Source organism: Halichoerus grypus, chromosome 1 (assembly GCF_964656455.1).
Source record: "Halichoerus grypus chromosome 1, mHalGry1.hap1.1, whole genome shotgun sequence".
NCBI lineage: Eukaryota > Metazoa > Chordata > Mammalia > Carnivora > Phocidae > Halichoerus > Halichoerus grypus.
Window position 1 is genome coordinate 208420004 of NC_135712.1, and position 18584 is coordinate 208438587.

Sequence of the window (18584 nt, forward strand, 5' to 3'; positions counted from 1 at the left end):
ACATCGCATCTGTCAGAATTTTTAAGACCGAATAACATCCTTTCATATGGATACACCACATTTTGTTCAACCATCCATCAGTGGACACTTGTGTTGCTTCCACCTTTTTGGCTATTGTAAAATCATGTCGGGTCTAGAAAATATCGCCAAATCCTCGCTTTCAATTTTGGGGCTATATACCTAGAAGTGAAAGTGCTGGATTATTCCATTTTTAATTTTGTGAGCAACCGCCATACTGATTTTCCACAGCGGCTGTGCCATTTTACATCCCTACCCACAATGCACAAGGGTTCCAATTTCTCCACCCCCCAGCCCCCCGCTTTTTTAATTTTTACATTAAAAAAAAATAAAATTATTATTTTTTTTAATAGTCCCCATCCTAATGGTTGTGAGGTGGCTCTTGCTTTGTTTTTTTTGGAAGGGAGGTGAGTGACCTTTTTTGACAGGAGCATTTATATCTATCCGGCTATGGTTGTGCAATCCCAAATGGCTTATCTCATGACCAGCCCACCCCAGCTGATAAGAGAGAGCTATCATTAGCCCATGGTTTAGAAAGGTTCCGAGCTTGCCAAGGTCACAGGTAATCTGCAGAACCAGAAACTGAACCCCTGACTTTTTATCTCCTCATTATTTCACTCTGCATTGTTAAGTAATCCACCACCTTTAGACACAGAGAATGTGAGCCCCTGCCACAAGGTCACACAGCTGAGGGGCGACACAGCAATCAGCATAAATGCTCAGCCAACAGGAGATGAGTGTTGCTCGCCCTGAGTGCTGTCTCCGGGGACCCAACTCCACACCCACACACTGATGTTTCAGCAAGAACGCTAGCTACCCGAGGAGACAAGGCTGGAGAGCTTCATTAACCTAAAAATCTGGGGATGGCCTTTTGGGGTCCTAAACCCCAAATATGCACAAAATCCAAACGTGTATGGATGTGGCATGCGTTTTTCAAGAAAGAGCCCGTGTCACTGCTTTGATCAGATTTCAAAGGGATCTGTGACCTGGATAAGACTAAATCCATCTATCAGTCCTAAGGGTGTTCCCATCTCCATGACCACTGTAAAAATATAAAAACAGCCCTTGGGGTCGTCACAAAAACTGTCTCTTGAAAGTAAGCTCTGGGGGCGCCTGGGTGGCTCAGTCGTTAAGCGTCTGCCTTTGGCTCAGGTCATGATCTCAGGGTCCTGGGATCGAGCCCCACGTCAGGCTCCCCGCCCAGCCCTCCCCTCTCCCACTCCTCCTGCTTGTGTTCCCTCTCTCACTGTCTCTCTCTCTGTCAAATAAATAAACAAAATCTTTAAAAAAAAGAAATGAAAGTAAGCTCTGGGGGTGCCTGGCTGCCTCACTCGGAGGAGCATGCGACTGCTGATCTTAGGGTCATGAGTTCAAGCCCCACATTGGGTGTAGAGATGACTTAAATAAATAAAACCTAAAAAAAAATAATAAAGTAAGCTCTGAGGAAGAAGGTGGCCCCAGGCGTGGGGTCGGGGACCTGTCAGAGTCCTGATGATCAATCAAAATCACATTTCCTGACTTCTCTGTGGTAGCTTCTCTCCTTCCTCCCTGGCTTGCCTTCTATGTTCTGCCGGCTTCTCCTCTTTTCCACAATTTCTACAGTCAGAGGGTCTCAGTGCTTGGTCCTTGGGCCTCCTCCTCCTTATTCTCTTCCAGGGTGGTGGCATCTGGTCTCAGGTGCATCTGGACAACTGACTTTTATTCCCAGCCTAAGCGTCTCTACGGACTCACAGCCAAGCAACCACCTTCTCGATAGTTCCATGTGGCCGTGCCCCAGCTACTAAGAACTTCCCTAAACCTTTCACTTCATGGGGCCCTGAGGGGGCCCTCCATACTTATCTCCATGCCTGTTCCTCTCCCTCTTGGCCACAAGCACCACCACCCATCCAGGTGTTTGGGTCAAACACCCAGGAAGCAACTTCTTCCTTTTCCTCATTCTGCATATCCAGCCCAGCCCCAAAATTCTCTAGACTCTGCAAGATCTGCAAGCCAGTCCACTCCATAGCTCTCCTCTACTCAGTGCCTTCCAATGCTTCCTGTTACACCGGAATAAAGTTTCAGGACCCCTGGAAACCCTCTCCCTCCTCCTCTCCAGCCGCTTGGACCTCCTCAGTATTCCTTAAACAAACTAAAAATTTCCCCACTTCGTTGTCCTTTGCACAGGCTCTTTCTTCTGCCTGGCACTGGTTTCCCAACATCTTTTTATCACTCAGATCCCGGTTCATGGTTCATATGTCCCCTGCTCAGGGAGTCCGTCCCTGTCCCTGGCCACATAGCCTAAAGTCACTTCCTTCCCTGCCCCCCAACTCCGTTGACGCTATCCCAGACCCTGCTGGAGTGCCTTCAAAGCACAGTTTCCTCGCTAAAATGATCTTGTTCGTTTGTTTCCTTGCTTATTGTGAGGTCTTGCCACTAAAGCAGTGGCCTTCCGTGTTTTTTGTGTGACCTACAGTAAGATGGAAATTACACCTGTGACCCAGCAGTCCAGGTGTCACGGTTGCACAACAAATTATTCCCAAATTTACTGCCTTTGAAGAATGGCATTGATCTTGCTCAGAGATCTACAGTTTCAGCAGTTTCGTGGGGACAGCTCATCTCTGCTCCTCTTGGTGTCAGCTGAGATGCCTCCAAGGCTGGGGGCTGAAATCATTTCCAGGCTCAGTCACTCACTCACTCACTTCTGCTGCGACCTCATCTGGGAGACTCTTTATATCATCACCTTGGGTTCCTCACAACATGGCAGCTGGGCTCTGAGAAAAAGTATCCCAAAACTGAGAGAGGGCAAGAGAGCAAGAGAGGGCACAAGCTAGCACCAGGCGGAAGCTGCATCCTGGTTTCTGACCGAAGGCTCGAGGCTTGTAATTCATAGTACCCTTTCTGCTACATTTTATTTGTTGCGGAGTCCTGCTGAAGTTCAAAAGGAGAATGAGTCTGCCTCTTGATAGGGAGTGTCAAGGTTGGAACTATTTCCGTAGCCATTTTTTGAAAATATAATCTGTCACACCCAGTACACAAATGCAGATTTTGGAGTTTCCCAAAACAATACTTAACGTTCTGTACACAATGCACTGATTTTTTCCCCACTGTATTTTGTAGAAAATGCTGCTTGTGACAGGCTGAATTGATTTCCTTACCTCAGTTTGAGAAATCTGTCACGTAAATGGGCAGCTTTTCTTTTCTCTACTATAACCCTTCACACAGCATGGTGTTTGGTGCCAGTGAGGCTGGGTGCCCAACCTGTTAGTGTTCTATGTAGGTTTTATTTAACGCTTTAATATTGTGCTCACTGAATACCCAGCACCGTCCTCACTTAATCCTCACGCCAACCCCTAAGTAGGTACTATTATGACCCCCATTTTACTGAGGAGGAAAGGGAGGTTACAGGGAGGTGAAGTCATTTGCCCAGGGTAACAAAGCTAGTAAGTGGGATTCGAACCCCATAAATCTGGTTGCGGACTCTATTTTGCTATGCAGCCTCTTATGGAATTTATGTACTTATTACGTTGATTGTGAGGACCCCACGCACACTCTATATAAGGTCAGCTCCACGAGATGCAGTCCAAGGCTTCGCCCCTAGAACCCCGCCCTGGATGCAGCGGGCTGCCTACTGCCAAGGACACAAACAGCTTCAGGATCTGCCAGACGCTTTCCAGCCTGCGCAGGCGCATCATGCAGGACTCCCGCAGGCACACACACACCTCCCTCCCTGCGCCGATTGGTCATTGCCGGAGACTGACGAGCTGGCGCAGGCGCACTAGGCCAGACCTGAAGCTACCTCCCGCCCATTCCCTGATGACTGACGGAAGATGAAGCCAATGGAAACGGGCCTCTTCGGGAAGGGGGCGGGCCCTGCGGGCAGTTAAACCTGCGCGGGAATGGTCCTGGCGTAGTCATGGCTGCCTTCCGAGACATGGAAGAAGTGAGCCAGGGGCTGGTGAGCCTGCTGGGCGCCAACCGCGCGGAGGCGCAGCAACGGCGGCTGCTGGGACGCCACGAACAGGTGGTGGAGCGGCTGCTGGAGACGCAAGACAGCGCCGAGCAACGGCTGCGAGGTCAGGGCTGGGGCCGGGGGCGGCCGGGACCCGGGTCCGCGTGATGGCAGGGGGCAGAAGGTCCGCCTCAAAACCCTCCCTCCTGGGCGCCCCCATCCCTGCCCTATTCTCCCGTAGACACTGCCTCCTCTGAGCCTCAGTTTCCCCGCCCGTGAAATGGGCTTCAGGATGGCAGCCACTTCCCAGGGAGTTAGTGGGTGAATATAGGAGCTCGTAGGGTCTGGCCCAATTTTGAGCGTTCCGTGAGCAGGAGCTGGGGGACTCGGTCCGAAGTGGGGCTCAGGAGTCAAAGCTCTGGGTTTTAATCCCAGCATCCCCACTTATTGAGGTTGTTCAGCTATTTTATTGAGCACCTGCTGTGTGCCAGGTAGAATGCCAGCCCTGGGTTAGAAGCAGAGAACAAAACAGACCGATAGAGGGTAGTTAATGCTAGCGGGGGGAGGTCAGAGGATAAACAAGGAAAATGGTAAGTCAGGAGGTGACGGGCTAAGGAGAAAAACTGGGTTGTATAGGAGGGAGTGGTGATGTTTTGGGGCAAGTCAGCAAAAGCCTTCTGAAAAGATGATGTTTTAGCAGAAACCCAAGGAGGCTTGGGAGGGAGCCAGGGCTATGGTGAGGATTAAATAAATCGGTGCTGGTAAGATGCCCCCTGCTTTACATGGAGAGGACAGTGGATAGATAATACCATTTACGTGGAATCGAAGACACCTTCAAATGTAAGACTCTTAAAGCTAAGGGGAAAAAGCTTTGCTAATAAATATCTTAATATGCTACAGAGAGGGCTAGATCAAGCCTCTCCCACAGGTGAGAGGGGCTCGCCCAGCCTGCGACCTGGATTTCAGGTAACTCATGAGCCCTGCGGCCCCAGTCCAGTGGCTGCCCTCTCAAGCCTCAGTGTCCTCATCTATGAAATGGGACCACTGATAGCACTTAGCCATTTTTAAGTGTCCAGTTCAGTGGCAATAAGCACATTCACATCAGTGTGCAGCCATCCCCACCGTCCGTCTCCAGAACATTTTCATTATCCCCAACTGAAACTGTACTAATTAAACGCTGACTCCCCATTTCCCTTCCTTCCAGCCCCTGGCACCCACCATTCTACTTCCTGTCTCTATGAATTTGACTATTCTAGGGACCTCATATAAAATGGAATCCTGGAATTTTGTGTCTGGCTTATTTTCTTTTTATTATTATTTTTTATATTTTCTGTCTGCCTAATTTCGCTTAGCAGAATGTTTTGAAGATTCATCCACGTTGTAACGTGTCAGAATTTCCTTTCTTTTTAGGGCTGAATAATATTGCAGTGTATGGACATACCTCATTTTGTTTGTCCGTTCATCCACTGATGGACAGTTGGTAGCTTCCAGCCCCCTGGCTATTGTGAATAATGCTGCCATGAACATGGGTATGCAAATATCTCTTTGGGTCCCTGCTTTCAAATCTTTTTTTGTATTTTCCCACAAATGGAATTGCTAGATCACGTGGTAATTTGATATTTAACTTTTTGAGAAACTGTCATCCAGTTTTCCACAGTGGTTTCGGTGCCAGGGTTTGTTTGTTTGTTTTTTTAAAGTTTTTATTTATTCATTTGACAGAGAGAGCGAGAGCAGGAACACAAGCAGGGGAGTGGGAGTGAGAGAAGCAGGCTTCCCGCAGAGCAGGGAGCCCGATGCGGGGCTCCATCCCAGGACCCTGAGATCATGACCTGAGCCGAAGGCAGACGCTTAACGACTGAGCCACCCAGGCGCCCCCAGGGTTTTGTTTTTTTTTTTTAATGCCTTTTTACAGTTACGTTTTATGCGGAGATACTGTTTGGGTTGAGACTGAAATGACCTAGGAGGTAGGCAGGGGATGGCTTGGGGGAAGCATGTTCCTGGCAGAGGTGACTGCAAATGCGAAGGTCCTGAGGTGAGAGTGAACTTGGAGACCCCGGAGAAAGTGGTGCAGGTGAGGTCAGCCACAGCCAGACCCTGCCGGCAGTGAGCCCCCCAGGAGGTGTTTGGAGGTTGTTCTAAGTGTGGTGCATGCCCCAGTCAGTCTTCCCCTTCTCTCCTCCTCCTCTCTCTTTTTTCTCTCTTCTCTCTCCTACCCACTGCATTCGCTCCCCCTCCATTGATGGTTTGGGGAGCAGATGGCATCACCCAGACTGCCTGGGTTTTAGCAGAACGGATGGAGTTGGGGCTGGCGAGACAAGAGTCAGTGTACCAGGGAGCTGGTAATCTGGGATCCAGTTCAGATCCAGGCCTCAGAGCTAAGTGCCTGTGGACAAGTCACTGAACATCTTGGGGCTTCTGTCCTTCACCTCTCCATGGGGGCAGGGGTTAAGCCACCTCCCTCAGAGGCTTGTGAGGGAGGAGGGCACTCCCAGGGAAGAATCCAAGATGACTCGGTTGTCTGTGGGGAGGGTGAGGGGAGAAGGGGCAGGAAGGCTGCAGAAGAGAGCCAGTCCCTCAGCTATCCTAACAGGAAATCAGCAGGCACTGTTTAAAACAGACAAATCAAGAAATAGCAGCATAAGCAAATTATTTAGAAATGTGAAGGTCAGTGCCAAAGAAAACAGTGATGAGTTGAAAGTGGCTGCTTCAGAGGGTTGGAGAGGCTTGAGGAGGGGGGTGCTCCTGTGTGTGTTTAAGTTTTCACAGCCATATACATGTACTATTTTGATGAAAAATTAACTTAATGTAAGTTTGTAAACACTTAAACGCCAGCCCTTTGGGAAACATTTCCATCTGTGTCTTCTCTGAGTTGGCGGGTTTCTCCAGCTCTCTGGGAAGAAACATGGTAACCTTGTTAGGGTGTTTTTGATCTTTCAGGGTTTTGTTCAAAGCATGTTTATTCTGAGTAGGTGCTGGCGATCTATGGTGAATGTAAGATGCAATACCTGATTGGAGGAAGAAGGAGGAGGAGTGAATCATTCAGTGCTGGAGGGGCTGTCATGGAAGCATGGCCGTGCCCTAGGAGGGAGAGGAGAGTGTCCGGCTGCCCGAGTTGTGCACTGCCCAGGAGGTCTTGAAGGCTGAGTCCAGGAGTACGCAATGGGCAGGAGCACAGTGGCATCCCACAGAGGACAGGCAGGTGGAGGCCCAGGCCTGTGAAAAATGGGGCTTGTTTGAAGAATGATGAGGTGTTTTTGTGGCCAGAGCAGAGGGAAGAGTACATGGTGGGCTGAAAAGCAGGGAGAAAGGCTGTCGGGGAAGTTGAAGGTGCTCAGAGGGACCTGGACCTTATCGTGGAGACACTAGGCAGCCATGGGTGGTCTTTGAGCCGGGGAGTGACTTCACATTTGGTCTCTAAGACAGCCACACTGGAGGCAGAGAGCAGAAGGGACTGGCAAGCAGGGAGCGAGGGGGAGGCTGTTTGGGTGGTCCTGGAAGGACCTGTGAGGGGATTGCCGCTGGCCAGGAGGAGGGGACTGGCCAGGCCTGGATCACTAATGGGATGTGGGAAGTGAGGGCCAAGCTTCTTGCTTGGGCAACAAGGTTGACCGTGACATTGTAAGTTAAGACTAGGTGTGCAAAGAAGGACTGGATTGATTGATTGGTTGGTTGGTTGGTTGATTGATTTTTTTATTCATTCATTCGTTCGTTTTTTTTGGCGGATTCAAATGTGTTTTGGTGAAATGGAAGCACTTTTGCAAGGTCCGGGTGGAACTGAGTGGTGGGCTTTTGGAAATAGGATCGCAGGTTGGGGAGCCGTAGACAGGGAAGTGAGGAGTGGCCGAGACCTCAGATGCATGAACCCCCCCCCTTTTGTCCTCGGGCTCTTCTGGGGCAAGGGCAGACCCTGGAGAAACTGCTTTGAAGGGCTTCCACCTTCTCTCCTCTCCACCCCACCCCCCCAGAGGTTCTGGCCATGGAGGAAGAAGTGGCCCAGAGCCTTCTTGATGCGAAGGAGCGGGCGCACCAGGGGGGTGTCGAGTTGCAGCAGCTCAAAGCCGAGCTTCGGAAGGCCGGCGAGGAGGACACCCGTCTGAAGGCCAGCCTCCTATATCCTTTCGTGTGTGTGCGGCGGCGGGGCCTCGGGCTCACCCCGGAGACGCCAGCTCCTGGACGCTAGGCACTGGGCTTGGAGCCGGGGGCCCTGGGCCCCCCTGCAGCTGGGGTTTGCGCGGGCAGCCCCCCTCCAGAGCGAGGTGACCTTAACTGCCTGCTTTACTCAGCTCACCCAAGAGCTGGAGGAGCTCAAGGAGATCGAGGCCAGTCTGGAGAGACAGGAGAGGGAAGTTGACGAAGACACGACTGTCACCATCCCCTCGGCCGTGTAGGTCCCTCCAGCGCGCGTGGGGTGGCGTGGCAGGTGTCGGGCGCGGTCCCGCAGCTGAGTTGAAGTCTCTGCGGGAGTGACTTTCTTTTCTCTCTCTTCATCTTGTTTTTTGTGTTCTCGTTCAGGTATGTGGCTCAACTTTATCACCGAATTAGTAAAATTGAGTGGGACTACGAGAGTGAGCCGGGGATGGTCAAAGGCAGTATCCTTTGTGGAGAAAGTGGAGCCTGGTGCGCCGGCGGCGATGTGAGGTGCTGAGCCGCTGTGGACAGCAGTCCGGCAGGTCCCCCGAATCCCTAGACGACCCCGCAGTCCCGCTTCTGGGCATAAACACAAACAAATGGAAAGCAGGGATCGAACGGATATTTGTACACCTGTGTTCATGACTGCGTTGGTCCCAACGGCCGAAAGGTGGGAGCAACCCAGTGATGTCTCGGCAAACTGCTGGGTGAGCACACTGTGGCGTATCCATGCCTTAAAGTAATATTCCGCCTTAGAAAGGGAGGGCGTTCTGGCACATGCTAGAACATGGATGTACCTGGAGGACACGATAGGTGAAATCAGCCAGACACAAAAAGTGAACTGCTGTCTCATTCCACGGACAGGAGGGGTCCCTAGAGGAGTCAAAGCCACAGAGACAGGAAGTAGATGGCAGGGGCTGGGGGGGGGGGGGAGGGGAGTCCATGTTCCAGTTCGGGAAGATGGAAAGTTCTGGAGACTGATGGCGAGGGTGGTTGCACAACCCCGTGCATGTACTTAATGCCACTGAGCTCTACCCTTAAAAACTGGTTAAAGTGGTATATTTTACATGTATTTCACCACAATTTTTTAAAAAGATAGTACATTATCAGAATTTAAATTTTGTTCACAGAAATCTCGTTTGGTCTCTAAATATCATCATACAATTTTTTCAGAGGCAGTATCCTTTGCTCCTGGGGTCCCGGGGTTGGGGGGCACCGTGTGTGTCAGGCTTCCTTACATCTGTGCCCTCAGTCCATCACGGCCCCAGCGTCGCCCAGCCCATCCACCTGGACAGCACCCAGCTCTCCAAGAAGTTCATCAGCGACTATCTCTGGAGCCTGGTGGACACGGACTGGTAGCCGGGGGCCTCGGGGACACGTCGTCCGTCCACAGCACAAAGCAGCGTGGTGGGTGGTCGGTGCCTCAGTGGTGAGATGAGCTGAACATTAAATGTTTACACACAAGTGCGGTTTGTTACTGGATTCCTTTTGACCTTCAGCCTCAGGGCTGGCCTGGCCTTGGCTAGGTAACCTCGGAGAACTGCCCTTGCGGCTAGACCTGCGGCTTCACGTCATGGCCACACTGTAGGAATGACGCTGTAGCGTATGAGGACATGTCCTGCGTCTTTGTCATTTGTGATTCGAGTTGGGCCCTTTTGTATTGACTCGGGGCATATCCTTGAGTGCCACTGTGTGCCCAGAACTGGAATTTGGAGGTGCAGGCTGGAGCCCTGGCAGTCCCGTTGCCACACGTGAGGCGGGATGCAGTCCTCTAGGGTGGATGGGAGCCTGGTTCCCTGATGACCGTGGAACCGGGTATCAGCAGCGCTGGACTTTTTTTTTTTTTAAGATTTTATTTATTTATTTATTTCAGAGAGAGGGAGCGAGCAGAGGGAGGAGCAGAGGGGAAGGGACAAGTACGCTCCAGGCTGAGCGCAGAGCCCGACGCAGAGTTCAACCCCACGACCCTGAGGTCATGACATGAGCCGAAATCAAGAGTCAGATGCTTAACCAACTGAGCACCCAGGCACCCCTGGACTTTTTTTTTAAGTAGGCTCCACATCCAGCGTAGAAGCCCGATATGGGGCTTGAACTTATGACCCTGAGATCCAGACCTGAGCTGAGATCAAGAGTCAGATGCTCAGTGAACTGAGCCACCCAGGCGCCCCCGTACTGGACACTTTATGTGGGGGGAGACTAGTCATCTTGTGTGTGCCACTGTTTGGTTTGGTTTGGTTTGGTTTGGTTTGGGTTTTTTTAGTTTATTTATAATCTCTACACACCCAACATGGGGCTCGAACTCATGACCCTGAGGTCAAGAGTCGCATGCTCCACTGACTGAGCCAGCCAGGAGCCCCACAACTAAAGTAAATCTAACTGATGCAGCATACAACCCAGGCCAATCTATGTGTCCCCCTACCCCCCATCCTCAGTGATTTGGGGTACCACTAAGAATGGGAAGCTTACGGCCAGCCTGCCTGCCTGAGGGTGGAGAACGGGAAGTGGGTTCCCCTCAAACCTAACTGGCTGCCTTCAACATAAAGCCTGGCCGGTAGATTTGTTACGGTCACATGAGCCTCTGGGTCCTTTGGTCTGGGGTTTCGTGCACGTCTGTATAACTGAATTGTTTCTAGTAGGTGCAATGTTACGGTAAGTGTTTTTTAAGTGGAGAGGAGGCATTCTAGGCAGAGGGAGCAGTAAGTTCTAGCAGCATCTGAGCACATCATGGGCACTAGACACAGTCCATTCAGGTCACCCTTGGAGGTTCCGGGGCAAGGAAGACTGCCTGTCAGGCTCTAGGGAAATGGGCCAGTTCATTCGGTTCACAAAAATTCCCAGAACTTCAGAGGCCCTGTTTTTATGCCAAGGGCTTCCTCAGTTTTACGTGTTCGAGTAAATGTTCTCATAAGCCCTCCTGAGCTGTTTTCATTTTCAAGATTGGTAGGGTCTTTTATGGCATGAAAGGGGCGCAGAGCCTCCTATTTGTACCATCGGTCTCCAAAGGGCAAAAGACTTGAACTTGACCAGGGTTTTCCCACCTTAGGGACATCGGGGCCAGTCATTCTCTGTGGTACAGGCTGTCCTGGACACCGCAGGACATTTAGCAGCATTCCTGGCCACCGCTCTCTAGATGCCAGGAACACCCCCTCGGTCATGACAAACATGGAGCACGCGCACGAGGCAGCCCCCCCCCCCCACCTTGCAGCCTCAGCCAAGAACCAGCCAGGCATCCACACGTGGTGGGCTGAATAGCTGTGTCCCTGACGGGCGTTCCCGCTAACGCAGCCGGCCTCCGCCTGCTCGAGGGCACGGGTGAAGGTGCCGGGAGTGCACCCCGCCCTGGGGGGCCCCAAGAGCATGTGCGAATCGACCCAGCCCAGCTGAGCTGCGGGGCAGGCGATGAGGCACGCATCCTTGTAGCGGATCACGCAGAGCGCCTGGGAGACAAAGCAGGTGTGGGGGGCGGAGGCTGTTACAGACCAGAGCCTGTGAGTGCCCTTGGCCCAGGCCCAGGCCCTAAAGCCCTCCATGGGCCTGCTCTCCCTCCAGGCAATCGCCTCGCTTGCTTCTGGGAGGAGGCCAAGGAGGTGCTGGCCTGCCTGCAGCTCAGTTTCTCCAAGAGGAAGAAGGTCCCCTCGGGGAGGCTGCATGAACCCAGGCTCAGAGTGGCTGTGTACCTCTGTCTACCCAGGCAGCCCCCCGGGACTGGCCGAAGGAATGAGCAAGCGGGTAAGGAACGTGGCCTGGCTGGCGGGTTCAGGGAGGTGCCTGAGCTCACAGGGGCCTGGAGAGGCCCCGGCCCTCTGCATGCCTGGGCCCTGACTCACTGCCGGGTGCCTGGGACAGCCGGCTGGACAGCCTCAGGCCCACAGCCTCCAGTGTGGACCCCTACCCCACTCGTGCTTGGCCTTCCTCTGAGAGCCGCCCCGGCGGTGGTGGTCACCCGCTCTTGAATTCTGGAGGCCGGCCACAGGCCTGCTGAGTGTTTGGCCCAGCCTTGCTGAGGGAGGACCGAGATTCGTGTCCCCAGGCCCGGGGAGTGGGGAGCCAGGCCACTGGCTTTGCGCCTGGAGGGCTGAGGCTTGACCCCCTTCCTCCTGCACCCCCTCAGGGCCAGCACGGGCCCGGCGCCATCCCAAGCCAGTAAAGAGTATTCATTTTACAGATGGGGCGACAGGCATGGACGGTCCGGTCACCTGCCCAAAGTCACAGGACAGTGACACCCCGGGAGTCTGAACCCCCACAGTGAGGCTGTGGGGTCCATGGAGGAACAGCCTCAGAGGTGGCAGCCCCTTTTTCAAGGTGACCTGGCTAGCAAGAGGCCAAGCAATGACGAACCCACGCCTGTGTTGGAGCTGCAAAGCTGACGTTCCAGATAAAGTCATCACGGATAGGTGGCCGCGAGTCAGACATCCGAAGGCCCAGCTGACCTGGCTTGTAATTGGTGTTTCTGGGGAAAGAGCCCAGGGAATGCGAGGGAGACCTAAGACCCTCACACGGGGCAGTCCCGGGTCCAGTCCCAAGGCTGACTGCCCCCGAGGGGCCCACTTGACCTCTTCCTCTAAACCCCCAGGACTTCATCGCCGTGGTGGGGCCACCCAGTGTCCCCCACCCCCAGGCCCGGTGTAAGCGGTGCTCAGAGCTCTTCCTAGCTTATAGATCAAGGGGGTGGGTGAGTGCATGTGCCTGGGGGACAGGGGTCCAGGGCTGGATTTGAACCTCCGTTGTTGGATGTGAGGCCGTGACCTGATCTCTCTGGACTGGCTGGGGAGAGGCCGGAAAGACCAGTCGCAGGGCGTCCTCATGACAGTGCTTGGGTTCCTGGGGACCCTCTGAATGTGGTCCCAGGACCTCCCGTGGCCTCCCCAGCTGACTCAGAAATGTGGACTGGGCATCTGTGACCCAGCGGGCCACTCCCCCGCACCCCCCCCACTGTCAGGGAGCCACACTGCATTGGAGGTCAAGACTCATGGGTCCAGAAGGAGGAAACTGAGTCACAGAGAGTCCACCAGTTATTGGTGTGAAGTTCTCAGAGCAGCAGAGCCAGGGTTTGGACTGGACCTAGAGTTTGGGCACTGAACTCCAACTTTCAGTTAGTGATAAATGCTCTTACTGTTGGGGGAGGCTCTGGGGAGGCGGGGTCCTTGGAGCCCAGACTTAAGCGTCCAGGGGACAAAAGTGTGGAGACTGTGATCCAGGCACAGGGAACAGCAAAAGGTGGGTGTTCAGGGGTAGCCAAGTGGCCTGTGGGAACTGTGAGGCCTGAACCTTGAAACAGGGGGCTTGATCCCACAGGGAGGGTGGGGAGTAGGGAGTGGTTGCTTGATCCTGCTGAGCCTGCACTCCCCCCACATAAGATCTGGAGAGGATTTCAGATTACAGGCAGGACCAGAGTTGGGGCCCAGGAAAAGGAAGCCTGATGACAGCCTTTTAGCACAGGCCACCTTGCAGTAGCCCAGCGTTTCTAGGGGGCTGGTCTTGCTGTGAACCCGGAGCTACCCCCCTCCATCCCAGGCACAGCGTGGGAGCAGAGGCCAGGATAAGCAGAACAGCTGGGCCTGGGAGGGTGGGGCTCCAGTAGGAGAGAGCCCCTCCCCCGAGGGCAGGAAGCAGGGCTGGAACCCGAGCTGCCTGGAGTGGGGGCTGGACCAGACCCAGGCGTCCCCGGGGCTGCCCGCCTCCAACCCCCCCCCCCAACTCGGTTGCCCTGCTCCGTGGGGTGGCTGATGTGACCAGGGCTCACCCACAGTCAGAGCCCTCAGCCTCTCCCTCATCCTTCATGGGAGAATTCACTTCCTGGGGGACTGAAGGAAGCACTCACCCCCGCAGTGGGGTCGGGGCTGGCTGGGGAAGCTGTGGGGTGCGGGCAGCCCTCCCCTTCCCCTCTCCCCCTCAGACCTGGGCTCAGCCCCGCAGGCTCCAGCCTGACTCACCGCAGGCAGCTGTGGTTGGGGCTGCCAGGGGTGGGGGTGGGGGGCAGCAGAGGACACGAGTTGGGGGTATCAAGCTTAGGGGAGCAGCTTTCTCCCACCACCCACCCTGTCCTGGCCAGAGCTACTGAGCCCTCAGAGCCGAGGAGGACAGGACCGCCAGCCCCCCACCTTGTCGGGGTGACAGCCCCCAAGCTGCAGAATGCCTCTACCGGCGTGGAGCTCTGGTGCTGAGCCCACAGACCTGGGAGTGCGACTTGGGGCCTTCCGATACGGGACCCGGTTCTGAGCCCTAAGAATCCATCCCCTCTACCCCTCGTAGCCAGTAGGGAAAGCCACGGGGTGGCAACTAGGCGCCCCCGGAGCTGCTTGAGCTGAGCCCAGTGACCCGAGCCTCCCCTTTCCCATCTGTGAAATGGGCGCAGGCTACATGCAGGGGGCGCCTTGCGGGCACCGAGGAAGGATTTCAGTCATCAGTCCTTTAACAGAAAGCAGCCGAAGACACCAGAAGCTTCCATCACCTCTGGCCACTCCCATGCGTGCCCTTGGCCCAGGGACCCCCCCCTCCCCCAGTCCTGCCACCTTCCCCTCGCTGCATCCTCGGGCCACCTCCAGGCCCCTTGTTTGCCAAGCCATTTACGCTCATTTGTCCCGTTTGCCACGCGGCTGAGCATGGAATCAGTCAATCAACCAATTATCGACCGCCCGCGTGCGGGCCCGGGCCGCTTCCTGTGCGGTCAGTTCAGTTCTCACCCCCGGAGGCATTTTGGAACCTTCCCAAGACAAAAGGCGGAAGGAAGGAAGGAAGTGCCACCCTGTGGACACAGAAGAGATAACAGGCCCTCCGCGCCCGCGTTCCGGGCATGCGCAGAGCCGCCGACACGCTCCGAGCCTGGGAGCGGGGATTAGCGCTGGCCCGGTTCGGTTGGGGGAAACTGAGGCTCTCGCGGGCCCGCGGTCACCCATCTCAACCTAAGTGGCCTGGCCCCACTGTCCGGCACTCTGGGTAGCCCCCCTCCCAGCCCGTTCCTGCTCTCCCTCCCTTTGCCCTGTAAGGCAGGGGACCCCATTCCCCAGGTCCTGCTGGGTTCAGCCAACGGGGGCCGCTGGTGGGAGAGGGCACCGGGAGGAGGGGAGAAGCTGACTCTCCCTTTTTTCTGCCGTACACAGGGTCTCCTGCAAGGCTCCCACCAGCTCCCTCCCGGGTTCCAGTAACGCCGGCCACCCTACACTGTTGCTTAGGGCTGGCTGCCTCATTGTTCCCCGATTTGGTCTTTAAAAAAACTATCATTTAGTATTAAATTGTGTTCCGACACACATAACATCAAATTTACCAGCTCAACCGTGTTTAAGCGTCTACTTCAGGGGCATCAAGTACAATAACATGGTTGTGCAGCCATCACCACCATCTGTCTCCAGAACTTTCTAGTCTTCTCAAATTGAACCTCTGTCCCCACTGAACGCTCACTCCCCACCCTGCTCCCCTAGCCCCCGGCGCCCACCATCTACTTGCCACGTCTATGAATTTGACTTCTCTAGGGACCTAGAGTGTGAGGTGGCATGTCATTATGGTTTGCCCCATTTGATCTTTTTACACTTAGTTCCCCATATTAAGTTCTATCCGTTGACCTGCTGTTCCTGACCCTACCCCAACAGATCCACCTAGACTACTTGTGGTTTGATTTGCCATGCTCAAGGAAAGGGGTCTAAATTGCCTACAGGTCCAGACTCCAGAAGAGCCGGGGTGCACAAAAGAATGAGGACATATGTAGCTGGACGCCCACAGCTCTAGCCAAATGTTGCCACGATGGAATTTGAGAATTCGCCGGAACTCATGATTATTTGGATTTGTGTTGTGAAATCTCTTGCTTTATCTCTTAGCAATTAATTTCATAGGTGTTTATCCTTTGTCTCATCCTTTAAGAAAACCTCACATCAACCACTCCAGGAGCCCAAAGGGTTTGAAGGGAAGCTTCCTTTGGAAATCATGTGTTGATTCAACCAGGTGGGAAGGTTTCAGCGCCGGCCACTCTTCCCCCAGTTTATGCTTCTGGATTCAGCTCAAGTGTCACCTCCTTAGAGAATCCTTCCCTGAACCCTCCTGAAAGGAGTCCTCTCCCTGCCAGTCACTTCTCTGTCCCATTACCCTGTTTAAAATTCTTCTAGAATATTCTTCCAAAATATAGTCATTGTTTGTATCTATTTCCCCCTTCTAAAATGTCAGCTCGAGGGCAGACTCTTACTCACTTCTGTTCTTTTACTCACTGCAGTGTCCCACATGCCTAGACCAGGCGCCCAGTAGATGTTGGTTCTGTGAATGAGCATGCGGGAGATTTAGCAAAACCCCAATTCAGGGAAGCGCCCCATAGCCTGTAGCCCATCCTGAGCTCTGGGGAAATGTTCCCTTTTCCAGATCCATCTCCTGGGGAGTGGAGTCCCACCCATGCACAGACCCAGAGGAGCCCAGAGACCAGAGGAAGAAAATGGTCCAGGGGCGCCTGGGTGGCTCAGTTGTTAAGCATCTGCCTTCGGCTCGGGTCATGATCCCAGGGTCCTGGGATTGAGCCCCGCATCGGGCTCCCTGCTTGGCAGGAAGCCTGCTTCTCCCTCTCCCACTCCCCTGCTTGTGTTCCCTCTCTCGCTGTCCCTCTGTCAAATAAATAAATAAAATCTTAAAAAAAAAAAAAAAGAAAATGGTCCAGGTTTCGCCAAGCAGTTCATTTAAGAAATTTAATCGATCACAGACATTCAGGCTATAAAAACATTCTGTACAGTGGTTTAAAAAGCGATACCCATCCTCCCAAAGCAACCCACCATATATACAACACAGACACGATTCACCTGAAGAGCTTTGCGCTAATCTTTGTACAAAAAGAAGAGGCGTCTCAGAGACGACGGCCCCCACTGCAGAGCCCCTGGAGGGGTCAGTGATGCAGCAACCAGGGTTTGCAAAAATAAATAGATCTTTGTTTCATATATATATAAGTGAAACATGTTTAACAAATATACAAAGTGCAAACATAACAAAAAAGCTCCCCCCCCCATGATCTGTACAGGGGACTATTTACATGCTTCGGAAGGAGAAAAGGCTTTCACAGTTTCCTGCAGGGTAGGGCACAGTGTTCGGTGGTCATGCGGTGAGCAATGGGCAGGCCCTGGGCCACGTCAGGCGGGAAGCCACAGAAGGCTGCCTCTTCTCTCTTTGGTCGTAAATGGGACACGGATGATCGGACAGGAAAGACGTTTTGTTGAAAAGTCCCATGAAGTGACCCAGCCGGGGGGCCGTCTTACAGGGCTAAAACGCCATGCACATTTTCGGCGGATACCCGTCAACCACAACCATCTTGTTGGGGAAATTAATGGCTCGGGGGCATCTGCACAGAAGCCGAAACACTAGCTGGATAGTCTCATGATGGCAGCTTTGAGGCGCTTGGTGGGGGGAGAGGCCCCGGGATCTCACGTTCATCCACACAGGCTCTCGCCCACCCCGGAGCCCATCCCAACCGGAACAGAAACCAGTGCAAAATAGTAACAACGTCAACGTTACACAAGACACAGCCCTGAACTAAAAAAAAAAAAAGTGCACGGGGACCTGGAGGGGGCCGGGGCGGGGGTCCAGACCACCACATCCAACCACAGGATGCTCCTAGAGGTTGGAGGCCGCTGTCTTCACGAATCAGCTAACTGCGTATCTCAGGCACTTAATAAATATTAAGGGCAACCGGTGGCTCAGGTTTCCCTGGGAACTGTGGAGGTTTTGGTGCATGACTGGGGGTCGCTGGGCCCCGCCCCCGGGATGCTGGATTCGACCAGGTCAAGACAGATGCCAGAGTCTTGGCGTCGAGGGAGGGCACAGACCTCGCTTGGGAAGAGGGATAGCAAAGCAAAAGTGAACTCTGGCTGTCTAGCAAGGCAGAGGTGAGCACGTTTACTCCTGAGTTGGGGGGCTCGGGCTAGAGTGGGGGGCGGGTAGAGCAGCTACCCTGGACCTTGCGGGTAGGACCTGTTCTCTCGAGTCCCAAGCCCCTTGCCTTTTCTCCCTATGGGTCCCTCCAGCAGTCCCTCAGGTGGAAGGAGTGAGCAGTCCCTGGAGAGGGCAGAAACGCGCCCCTCCCCCACCCCAGCTCATTCGGCCTTCTCTTCTCCACTATTCATAGAGAAAGAAAGAAAAAAAAAAATCCCAACCTAAACCCGCTGCGCGTGTGCCATTCGAAGCCCGTTCTGCCTCCCAGACAAATAAATATATAGAACAAAGCTCCGGCAGGACAGGCCAAGCGGCTGCGGCCGCCAACAGTGCTTTGGGTTCACCTCTCTCTTTGCATGAAACGGGAGGGCATCAAGGTCTCAGGAAGGGTTTGGGGCAGGTCAAGCGGCCGGGGAGAAAGTGTTCTTCCTGCCCGTGAGCGGCAGCAGGTTCCGGGGAAGGACAGGACTAGAGGCCGCAACTCACGCCACATCATCCTCCAGGCTGACCATCTGTCTCTGTCAACAGAAAGATAAACGCCGGAAGCGATCAGTCCAACGCTCAGTAAACACGGCCAGAGGCCACAGACGCCTCACGCCCTCCGCGCCCCCCCGCA

General features: G+C 53.9%; 2 protein-coding genes and 1 long non-coding RNA gene across 6 annotated transcripts in view; 2 read left to right on the forward strand and 1 right to left on the reverse strand.

Annotated features, from left to right (window-relative positions):
* The first annotated feature begins 3882 nt into the window (after nucleotides 1–3882).
* Nucleotides 3883–9538, forward strand: SPC24 (SPC24 component of NDC80 kinetochore complex). 2 transcript variants are annotated; one of them, XM_078055557.1, is made up of 5 exons: nucleotides 3883–4070; nucleotides 7912–8066; nucleotides 8230–8330; nucleotides 8459–8535; nucleotides 9327–9538. In XM_078055557.1, the coding sequence occupies exons 1-5, from the start codon at nucleotides 3911–3913 to the stop codon at nucleotides 9431–9433; spliced, it is 600 nt and encodes a 199-aa protein (XP_077911683.1). In that variant the 5' UTR covers nucleotides 3883–3910; the 3' UTR covers nucleotides 9434–9538. The 2 variants fall into 2 exon arrangements, with proteins under 2 accessions (XP_077911683.1, XP_035931163.2); XM_036075270.2 differs by lacking the exons at nucleotides 8459–8535; nucleotides 9327–9538 and having other exon boundaries at nucleotides 7912–8056; nucleotides 8226–8334.
* Nucleotides 9539–11323: 1785 nt separating this feature from the next.
* LOC144379097 (uncharacterized) lies at nucleotides 11324–16604 on the forward strand. Of its 2 annotated transcripts, XR_013441330.1 has the most exons (4): nucleotides 11324–11527; nucleotides 11624–11803; nucleotides 12240–12376; nucleotides 15929–16604. It is a non-coding gene; the product is annotated as an uncharacterized LOC144379097 (long non-coding RNA). The 2 variants fall into 2 exon arrangements; XR_013441329.1 differs by having other exon boundaries at nucleotides 11324–11803.
* A 116-nt stretch (nucleotides 16605–16720) lies between these two features.
* Nucleotides 16721–18584, reverse strand: part of LDLR (low density lipoprotein receptor) — a 34137-nt gene continuing 32273 nt past the window's right edge. For both annotated transcript variants that reach the window (XM_036075240.2, XM_036075258.2), the window contains exon 18: nucleotides 16721–18486. In XM_036075240.2, coding sequence (XP_035931133.1) covers nucleotides 18451–18486 — 36 coding nt within the window. In that variant the 3' untranslated portion in view covers nucleotides 16721–18450. The remainder of the gene's footprint in view (nucleotides 18487–18584) is intronic.

Excerpts from the sequence above, each read along its gene's own strand:
- SPC24 (XM_078055557.1), top strand. The coding sequence starts at position 3,911 with ATGGCTGCCTTCCGAGACATGGAAGAAGTGAGCCAGGGGCTGGTGAGC. Across the intron at positions 4,071-7,911 it reads CGCCGAGCAACGGCTGCGAG|AGGTTCTGGCCATGGAGGAA; the intron begins GTCAGGGCTGGG and ends CCACCCCCCCAG. Across the intron at positions 8,331-8,458 it reads GTCACCATCCCCTCGGCCGT|GTATGTGGCTCAACTTTATC; the intron begins GTAGGTCCCTCC and ends GTTCTCGTTCAG.